Here is a 10,870-nt window from a genome sequence, read left to right on the forward strand (position 1 = left end):
ATTTCTGTTGTGAATTTCAGTCCGAGCTGCTCATGACTCTAATACTTTTACAAATGATTCTGAAATCAAACATTAAAATCTGACTGATTTACTCAATTCATCTGGAGCTGAATATCATAATCCTTTCAATAAAAGAGAAATAATTTGTTCTGTTTGGGAAAAGATTTAAAACAGCAATGGGAACGGCACCAAGACGCAGACATACACCCAAATGAGTGTTCTCGTGATTTGACTGTGGAAGAAGCTTTAATCAATTATATAGCCTGAAAAACATTACTTTGTGGATGTAACTACAACTGACCAACTAAGCTAAGAGGCAGAGCACACTCGCATGCTGGAAAATACATGTTCTGCAGGAAGAGATTCAATTATCCATTTGTGCTGGGAATTCATCAAGGCATTCACACTGGAAGAGACCTTTCACCTGTACTGAGTATGGAGCTGGATTTTTTTCATTTATCTAATGTGCCAAGAAACCAGCTTGTCCACTCTGAAGTGTGAATGATTAAATGTTCAGACTGTGAGAAGACCTTTAAAACAGCAATGACTACCAGAAACACCAAGTCATTCAGCCTGGAGAGAGACAATTTAACTGCTGGATTTGTGGAAAGGAGTTCACTTGTTCATCTAATCTCCTGAAACACCAATGAATTCACACTGGTGAGGGCTCATTTCCCTGCTGCGTACACTTGAAGGGACTCATCGTGTCATTCACCCTCCTGCTGCACCAATAGATTCATGTAGCAGAGAAGCCGCTGGCATATGGGAAGGGATTCACTCGAGCATTCATCATGCAGATACACCGGTGAGAGCACTTTCACCAGTCCACATGTGGAAAGAGGGACACTCGGTCATCTCACCTTTTCAAACACCAGATAGATCATAACTGACTGCAGGGGATGGATTCTGTTGCTCATGATCACATATCCAGGTCTGAATTTGTGAGTTCATCCTAAGGAGTGTAAGGAATATGTCCCAGGCTCTGTCTTGCATGGTTCCAAGGTCCTAGATACAGAAGAGAAGGCTTCTTTATGATAGTGCTGAGTCCCACAGAAGGATGTATCCTTGTTACATGGGCTTTGCCAACACCCCTCTGTCTCGGTCAGGTTACCTTCGACCCTTCTAAACATCAGTGTTCACATGCCCAGTCTGTTCACCCTCTTTTCGTAAAACTTCCACCCCATTCCTGTCCTTCATTTGGTAAAACCTTCTCTGAACTGATTCCTTTAAGTCTGAAAATAACTAATAATTTTGGTGCAAGGATTTCAAATATTTCTGCAGTGACCATTATTAGGTAATAACAATGACATTCATTTCTTGTAGAACAGTAAAACCTCCCAAGATTTTTCATAGTTGACCAAAGTTTTGATCAAAGAAGTTGATTTTATGTATTTTAAAGAAGGAGAGACAACTTGGGGCTTGGCAATTCAAAGCACAGCCCCGATGGTGGCATGATGTAGGTGAGGGATATGGAACTGGGTCAGAAATGAAGAAGCACAGGGCACTTGGATTATGGAGGAGATTCCAGAGGCTGACAGTTATGGACACAGAAGGTGTCTCGATGGATCTTCAAGCATGACTCTGAAATGAATCCATTCAAGTCATGACCATGGTTGTGCAGGAAATGTTGGCTGCCTTAAACAGGATAAGAGATAGTGAGGGCTCTGGGGCTGGAGGAGATTACAGAGATAGGGAGGGTGGTGAGGCTGGAGGAGATTGCAGAGACAAGGACGATTGTGAGGCCAGAGGAAATTATACTGACAGGGAGAGTTGTAGAAGCTGTAGGAAGTTACAGAGATAGGGAGGATTGTGACATTGGATTACATTACAGAGAAAGGGAGTATTGTTGGAGTTGGAAGACGTTATGGAGATAGGGAGTTTTTTTTTAAAAGGAGGAGATGATAAAGCTAAGGATGACTGTAGATGCTGAAGGAATTTATAGTGATAGTGAGAGTCACAGAGCCATAGAGTTATACAACACCAAAACAGAGCCTTCATTCCAAGTCCTGAAGAAGGGTCACTCAACCTGAAATGTTTACTCTGATTTCTCTCCACAGATAATACCAGACCTGCTGAGCTTTTCCAGCAATTTCTGTGTTTGCTTCAGTCCAATTCATCCGCACTGACCACATGTCCCAATTTGACCTAATCCCATTTACCAGCATTTGACCCATATCTCTCTGAACCTTTCCTGTTGAGAGACTCATTCACATGCCTTTAAAATGTTGAATTGCACCAGCCTACACCACGTTCTCTGTCAGCTTGTTCCCTACATGCACCACCTTCTGTGTGAAAAGTTGCCCCGAAGTCCCTTTTAAATCTTTCCCTCTCATCTTGCACCTATGCTGTCAAGTTTTGGATCCCCTCCCCTGGGAGGGAAAAGGCCTTAGCTATTCAACCTATCCATGTCCCTCATGATTTTATAAACCTCGGAAAGGTCACCCCTCAACCTCCAGCGCTCCAGGGAACACAACCCCAGCCTATTCAGTGTTTCCCTTGAGCTCAAACCCTACAATCCTAGCAACATCCATAGAAATCTTTTATGAAACCTTTCAAGTTTAACAATATCTTTCCAACCACAGGGACCAGAATTCAATGCAGTATTCTAAAAGCAGCCTAACCAATGTTATGTGCCGCCACAGTATGACATCCAAGCTCCTACACTCAGTGCACTGGCCAATGGGGGCATTTGTGCCAAACCCCTTCTTCACCATCCTATCTGTGACTCCACTTTCAATGAACTATGCACCTGTACACCAGCTCCCTTTGTTCAAAAACACTCCCTCAGGCTTTACCTTTCAGTATATAAGTCATGCCCTTGATTGCCTCAACAAAGTGCAACATCTCACATTTATCTAAGTTCAGTTCTACTTGCTACCCCTCAGCACATTTGCCTATAGGATTAAGGTCCTGTTGTACTCTGAGATAAATGTCATCACTGTGCACTAAACCATCAATATTGGTGTCATTTACAAACTTACTGTCCATATCTAGTTCTGAGGCTGGAGGAGATTACTAGGAAAAAGTAAAGACTGCTGGAGATCAGAGTCGAGAGTGTGGTGCTGGAAAAGCACATCAGCTCAGGCAGCATCTGAGGAGCAGGAGAATCAACATTTCAGGCATAAGCCCTTCCTGATGAAGGGCTTACATCGATAACATCGATTCTCCCGCTCCACAGATGCTGCATGACCTGTTGTGCTTTTCTAGCACCACACTCCACACTAGAGGTGATTGCTGACTTAGGGAAGATGGATGGCTGAAGAGGATGACAGAGATAGGGAGAGCTGTGAGGCTGAAGGAGATTATAGAGATAGGGAGTATTGTGAGACTCCAGGGGATTATCATTCAAACAGCACTATGGTGTTTTTCCAGCACATGCATGGTACTATTCATGAAGGCAGTTTACCACCTCTTTGTCCAAGTCAAATAAAGATGGACAATAAATACTGGGCTGGACAGCAAAAAGCTATGCCATGTTTTAATTAAAATTAAGATGGGTTTCTGTTTTGGGGACCGGTAGCAGAATCTCAGAGATGGTTAAGCAGTGAATTAGAAAAGGTGTAGATTTGCTGAGAGTATATTTCATTTGCAAAGAGAAATTATCAATATTGTCACCATGTTTGGTAACCACAGACCACTGCTTTCAAATAATTGGCAAATAATTCAGGGTGAAAATGAGAGGATTATGGGAATCTGAAAGTCAGCTGGACGCAGATTTAGCAGTTACACGCAAAAGAGATTTGTAATTTCACTTTCTAAGGAAAGATTTGCAGGCTGACGGCAAAGAGTAAGGGAGTTGGGATAGATTTTCGGCGACTCTCGAATGAGACAGTACAGCCCGAATGGGCTGAATGGCCACTCCCTGTGCTCTGAGATACCGCGCCAATCACAATAAACGGTGAATACTCACCCAGGGGCAGCCGTGAGGAACGCGACATTCCTACGTCACAACGGGGCCCAGCTGATTGACGGCGGTTTCCGACCAATAGGAGAAAGGGGCGGGTTGGAGGACCAAGCAGTTGCATCTAGTCCTCCAACCAATCAGTGTGAACGAGGGGCGGGAAAGCGGTCCGGCCCGTGACCGACGGCGCCCCTGGCGTTTGAGTCTGTGGATGGTAGAGTTCGCCAATGAGCTACTGCGGAGACCGGGCGAAAAGTGGGGTGAGGCTGGATTGGGATGGCGTGAGCCTCTAGATCCGGTTTAGAAGCTCCACGACTAGCATTTGCAGTAAACGGAAGAAACAGCTCCCGGCCCCTGACGGTAACAGACCCCGTGTTAACCGCCGCCATCTTTACTGGGGTAAGGTGCCACAACGCGCATGCGCCTGCCTCTCCCTGGGTGGGGGCGGGGCGATTTGAACAGGAGCATTTTCACTGCAAACTGGGGGAAACCCAGGGAAATGTTTGATTTTTCGAGATCTCTTTGCTGGGCTTTTCTTTTGTGAACTCATTTTGCAGGATATTAATTTGCAGAGCGGGATCTTCAAACATGTTCTGACAAGTCACCAGGATGTGAATATCATTGTCATTTAACTGTGAAAGGAAAAAAAAAGGTATGTAGTGTTTTGTCTGTGGGGAAAAAAATTATCCTTCAAGTTTGCGGTTCAAAACCAGCAAGATATTCAAATTGGTTGTCAGATCACCCTTGGAGTATAAGCTCAAGTCTGGGCGCTGTAGGTGGGGAAGGAGATATTGCCCTGAGATTTATCCAAATAACTCCCCATCTCTTTGAAAGAACTGTCATATTTCATCCGAATAACCAGTTTCAGGATTTTAACCCACAATTCCTCATTCTCAAATACCTTTTTAAAATTCCTCATGGACTCAAATTCCAGCATCTTTTCAGCTGGAACGGTCCAGAATTTAGGCAAAAGTGAGGACTGCAGATGCTGGAGATCAGAGTCAAGATTAGAGTGGTGCTGGAAAAGCACAGCAGGTCGGGCAGCATCCGAGGAGCAGGAAAATCAATGTCTCAGGCAGGAGCCCTTCATCAGGAATCAGAACATTCCAGAACTTGACAACTCTGTTGATCCTAAAAGTGGTGCTTTGGAATTGGGTGGAAACAGAATGAGATGAGACAGGAAGAGGGTTAAGTCTCAGTTTGGGGAGTTCAGAAGGTGGCATGTTCTTAATGGAAACAAGTGATTGGTGAGTGATACCTGCAGAGTATTTTCTTACTGATTTGAAGCATAATATATCAGCTTTTGAAAAGGTAGAGACTTTCAATTATAATAGAAGTGTTTGAAACAAGGGGAAGATCCTTTGCTCAATTAAATTCTCTCAAAGGGAGGAACTGGCGTAAATTACGGAAAAATTAGAGAAAAGACCTCAGAGCCCTGCTGTGCTCCTCTTGCACAATGTGGGAAGTGAGGGTCACTTCCAGTATCCCTGATGGCGACATATGCAGTAAGTGAGTCCATCTGCAGCTACTGGCCAACCACTTTTCAGAGCTGGATCTGTGGGTGGGCTTACTATGGAGCATTCGCAATACTGAGAATCTCATGGGTAGCATACCTTTAATGAGTCGATCAAATTGCAGGCAGGTTGTACAGGCAGAAAGCGAATGGGTGATCATTAGACAAAGCAACAACTCAGGAAGAAAGTGCAGGAGTCCCCATTACTCATCGCCCTCTCAAACAGATATACGACCTTACATACAGAAGGGGCTGGTCGGGCGTGGCCTCAGAGCAATAATGTGAGGGCTATAATGACATGGGCTTCAATAGTAAGTGATTCAGGCAGGCCATTCTGATGCCTCAGACATAAATCCAGGATGGTACTTTGCCTCCTTGCTTCCAAAATCAGGGATGTGGAGCAGCTCCATGACATTCTGGAGCTGGAGGTTGAACAGCCAGTGGTCATGGAAGCAACGATGTAGGTGAACAAAGGGATGAGGGCCTCAAAGCTGAATATTGGAAGATAGGAGATACATAATAATTCAGGACTTCAAAATGTAATGATATCAGACTTATTCCAGGGTGCCGCGTGCTGACGGGAGCAGGAGTAAGAGGATAGATCAGATGAATGTGTGGCTGGAGAAATGGTATACCAGAGAAGGATTTAGGTTCTTTTTGTGGGGTCTTAAACTAGTGTGGCAGGGGAATGGGAACCAACGTGCAGGCTCAAATGGGTCAGATTCAGATCAGGGATTGGGAGGTAGAATATCAGTGATGCAGTCAGCAGCTCAGACTTTAAAGGAGGCTTTAAAAAGTATCAGTATCTCTGCATACATCAATCCTGATATCCCAGGAAAGAGTCAGGTGAACCTCCTTTGTACTCTCTCAATAGCCAGGGCATCCTTCCTTGGGAAAGGAGAAGAAAGGTGTATGCGAGACCATGGTGTGGTCTCACCAAAGCTCTTACAGAAAAAGATCCCTGCTCTTCTACTCGAGTTCTCTCATTATGAAAGCCACTGTATCATTTGCATTTTTACTGCCTGCCACTCCTACATGTTTACTAACGGCACGGTGGGCGGCACGGTGGCACAGTGGTTAGCACTGCTGCCTCACAGCGCCTGAGACCCGGGTTCAATTCCCGCCTCAGGCGACTGACTGTGTGGAGTTTGCACGTTCTCCCCGTGTCTGCGTGGGTTTCCTCCGGGTGCTCCGGTTTCCTCCCACAGTCCAAAGATGTGCAGGCCAGGTGAATTGGCCATGCTAAATTGCCCATAGTGTTAGGTAAGGGGTAAATGTAGATGTAGGGGTATGGGTGGGTTACGCTTCGGCGGGGCGGTGTGGACTTGTTGGGCCGAAGGGCCTGTTTCCACACTGTAAGTAATCTAATCTAATCTAATCTAAAGGAGAGACTCGCTGATAAACACTGAGCAAATTGGGATCAAACGTAATAGAGAGTTGTAGAGCTGTGCAGCATGGAAATGGACATTTTGGTCCAACTCGTCCATGCCAACCAGATATTTCAAACTGATCTTGTCCCACTTGCTTCATTTCTCTATAAAAGCTTACTGTTCATGTACCCATCCAGATACCTTTTGTGTGTAATTGTGTCTGTCTGCACCACCTCCTCTGACAGCCTCTTTCATACACACACCACCTTCTGTGTAAAAGGATTTGCCCTGAGGTCCTTTTGTTTAAATCTTTCCCCTCTCACCTTAAACCCATGTGCTCTAGATTCTTCTCCCACCCCACCCCACCCTGGGGAAAAGACCATAGCTATTCACCCTGTCCATGTTCCTCATGATTTTATAATCTTCTATAAGGTCATCCCTCAGCTTCTGATGCTCCAGGAAACAAAGCCCCAACCTATTCAGTTCTGAGGAAGAGTCAGCGGCCCTGAAATATTAACCCTGATTTCTCTTCACAGGTGCTGGCTGAGCTGCTCCAGCAACTTCTGTTTTTGTTGCCCTCACCTGTTCAGTCTCTCCTGATAGTTCAAACTCTCCAATGACATCAACAACCCACGTGACCTTTCTTTTTCCTGAAACCTTTCAAGTTTAACAACTTCCTTCCTATAGCAGGGAGACCACAATTGCCAAAACTGGTCTAACCAATAATCTACACAGTAACAACCTAACCTCCCAACTCCTACATTTAATGCACTGACCAATATAGGCAAGCATGCCAAATGCCTTCTTCAGCACTCTGTCTAGGTACAATGGACTTGTTCTTAGACCTTCAGAGGAATTGAAAGGTATGCAAAGAAAACAGGATTCAGTTGTAGATCATTATAATGCCTCTGTTTCATGCCTGTCTCTCCCACCTCTATCTCTGTGTAGTTTTGTGCAAACACTGGCTGGCTCCCTTCCCTGAAGGAGAGTTATCAGCTAGTTTGGTTATAATGATAATCCAACAGTTTCCCTCAGTGTCATCTCCAGAACAGACCAGATTAATTGCTCCCAGTGTCACAGCCTGTGCGTTTTTCTGATTTCTCCCAATGCAATTGTTTTGTGTTTGAAACTTTGATTTGCAATCAGAGATTTCAACTGAAACCACATCCAGATCTGACAGTCACCCTGTTTGTCATAATCTAATTATTTCAGGATTTTGAACAGTGAAAGAAAAAGTACCATCACATCAAGGAGAAACATGCATTGTCCATTTGTGGAGGAGTGAATGAAGTTTCGTCGGAAATGTCCAAACGCCAGCGCAGTCACACTGGGGAGAGACTGTGGAAATGTGGGGATTGTGGGAAGGGATTTCTTTACCCATCCCAGCTGGAAATGCACCAACGCAGTCACACTGGGGAGAAGCCATTCACCTGCTCTGATTGTGGGATGGGATTCAGTCAGTCATCCAGCCTGCGGATCCACCAGCGAGTTCACACTGGGGAGAGACCGTTCACTTGCTCCCACTGTGGGATGGGTTTCAGTCAGTCATCTAGCCTGCGGATACATCAACGCAGTCACACTGGGGAGAAACCATTCACTTGTTCCAACTGTGGAAAGGGATTCGCTTCATCATCCAGCCTGCGGAAACACCAACGCGTTTGCACTGGAGAGAGACCATTCCCCTGTTCTGAATGTGGGAAAGCATTCACTCGCTCATCTATATTGCTAGAACATAAACATGTCCACTCTGTAGAGAGACCATTTGCTTGCTCAGATTGTGGGAAAGCATTCGCTCAGTCGTCCAAACTGCTGATACACCAACGAGCTCACCGTAGAGAGAGACTATTCACCTGCTCTGAATATGGGAATGGATTCACTGATTCATCTAAACTACCAGAGAACCACACAGTATACACTAGAGAGAAACTATTCACCTGCTCCACTTGTGGGATGGAATTTGCTCCATCAACCAGTCCGCAGATGCATCAGCTCGTTCACACTGGAGAGAGGTCATTCACTTGCTCTGTGTGTGGAAAGGGATTCACTCGGTCATCCCACGTGCTGAGACATCAGCAGGTTCACACGGGGGAGAGAGCATTCAGCTGCTCAGTGTGTGGGAAAGGATTTACTCAGTCATCCCACCTGCTGGTACACCAGCGAGTTCACACTGAAGAGAAACCGTTCAACTGCTCCTGGTGTGGGAAGCGATTCACTCAGTCATCCACCTTGCAGCTACACCAGCGAGTTCACACGGGGGAGAGACCATTTACCTGCTCCCTGTGTGGGAAACGATTTACTCAGTCATCCAACCTGCTGAAACACCAGCGAGTTCACACTGGGAAGAGACCATTCATCTGTTCTGAATGTGGAAAAGGATTCATTTGTTCATCGGAACTACTGGAACACCAGCGAGTTCATACTGGAGAGAAGCCATTCATCTGTTCCAATTGTGGAAAGGGATTTACCAAATCATCCAACCTGCGGAGACATGAGCAAGTTCACACTGGGGAGAAACAGTCACTCAGTTAACTCACCTGCTGATACACCAGCGTGTTTGCTCCACAGAGAGACGAGTTCATTTGTTTTGCAGGCAGAAAGGGATTCACTCTGTTATCCAATACTGTTAATACACCAGTGAATTAGCAGTGGTTGGATCCCATTCACTTGCTCTGTTTGTGTAAAAGGATTCACTTGTGGGATGGAATTCACTCTTTTATCCAGTCTGCAGACAGACCAGCCAGTTCACACTGGAGAGAGACCATTCGCTTGCTCTGTATGTGGAAAAGGATTCACACAGAGCAGCTGACTACTCTCTTTCCCCCATGTGAAAGGGCTTGCTATTTGCTAACACACCAGCAAATTCTCAAATAAACCACAGGTGAAGGACTTTGCTGTTACTCACACCATAGAATGAACCTTATTCCTTGGGCTGTTTGTTAAAGGTGCTGATATGGTATATAAAATTGTGTATCTGTAGGATAGGTTTTGAAAATGTTAACAATGTTGTATACATGACAGTTACCCTGGGTGAAGACTGTCCACCTGCATAATGTTTGTAAAGTGAGTTTCTGGTTCGTCATGACTGGTTAAACAACTGTGAGTTCCCTCTGTGTTGGTGTGACGATGCAGCTCCTTCAAGATGGTTATGGTGTCCTTGGCTTTTTTTTTCCCCCAGAGAGATTGTAAAAGATCGGAAAGTCTAACTTTGAAGGGTTTATGTTCGATTAAAGCTAACAGCTATTGCCTCTGGCAAAAGGCTTTAAAATTTTTCTTTCAAAAGAAAACACTTGTACAATGAAAATGGAGTGACGAGTTCTCTCAGCTCAGCTTTTCTCTGGTTTGATTTTTCTTTTAGCAGTCTGGCTATTTAGTGAAGACAGTCAGGCAGTTTTTGAAGCTGCTGGATCCAAAGAGTCACATCCATGGTGGTAGTCTCCCTCTGACATCTCTCCTGTAAGACTCTGTGTTTGATATTACCTTTTGTGCCCAGGGGTGTTGATGGAGTTGCAAGTATAGGGAACAGCATCATTAAGTTGGTGTAGTCTGTTGGGATTTTGGATAGGTTAAATTATTCGGTATTCTGTTCTCTTTTGTTTGTGTTTCATTCGGTAATCTTTTAAACAAAACAGAATTTATTTACAACTAAGTAGCTTAATCAACTTCATCTCTCTTGGAATATCTGTGTTCTACCTGCTTAAAAACAACTACCAAAGTTAGGGTTTACGCTACGTTCTTGAAATGTTTGGAGATGGTCTGGTCTGGTCCATGACAATTGGATTATGATGCTGTTCTTATTCAAATCCAAAATGTTTTCTGGACCTGTTTCTTATGATATTTGTAAATCTCACAGGTTCAGTTATCTATTTGGGATAAAAATAAGGCCAATCAGCTTTTTGAAACAACTAATTTGCATCAAGTCTTTATCTTATTTCTGAGGCATTCTGAATGCCTCTGTCAGTACCCTTCACGTGAGCAGCTGGGAAAAGACACATCCAGAGTGAGATATAGGTTGGAATACTGGAAATGTAGTTACCAGTGCTGTTGGGGCACATGCAACGTTTACTTGGTAAGGGGATGGGATCCAGA

The 10,870-nt window shown here is 44.6% G+C and overlaps 1 protein-coding gene across 3 annotated transcripts; it reads left to right on the forward strand.

Annotated features, from left to right (window-relative positions):
• Window positions 1-4,061: 4,061 nt before the first annotated feature.
• On the forward strand, window positions 4,062-10,039 carry LOC140460198 (uncharacterized). Of its 3 annotated transcripts, XM_072554600.1 has the most exons (3): window positions 4,062-4,300; window positions 4,474-4,553; window positions 7,997-10,039. In XM_072554600.1, exon 3 carries the CDS (start codon window positions 8,087-8,089, stop codon window positions 9,311-9,313), a length of 1,227 nt encoding a protein of 408 aa, XP_072410701.1. In that variant the 5' UTR covers window positions 4,062-4,300; window positions 4,474-4,553; window positions 7,997-8,086; the 3' UTR covers window positions 9,314-10,039. The 3 variants fall into 3 exon arrangements, with proteins under 3 accessions (XP_072410701.1, XP_072410700.1, XP_072410702.1); XM_072554599.1 differs by having other exon boundaries at window positions 4,062-4,553; XM_072554601.1 differs by lacking the exon at window positions 4,474-4,553.
• Window positions 10,040-10,870: the final 831 nt, after the last annotated feature.

Source organism: Chiloscyllium punctatum, chromosome 36 (genome assembly GCF_047496795.1).
Source record: "Chiloscyllium punctatum isolate Juve2018m chromosome 36, sChiPun1.3, whole genome shotgun sequence".
Lineage (NCBI taxonomy): Eukaryota > Metazoa > Chordata > Chondrichthyes > Orectolobiformes > Hemiscylliidae > Chiloscyllium > Chiloscyllium punctatum.

Coding starts and splice junctions, on each gene's coding strand:
- LOC140460198 (XM_072554599.1), top strand. CDS start 8,087: ATGTCCAAACGCCAGCGCAGTCACACTGGGGAGAGACTGTGGAAATGT.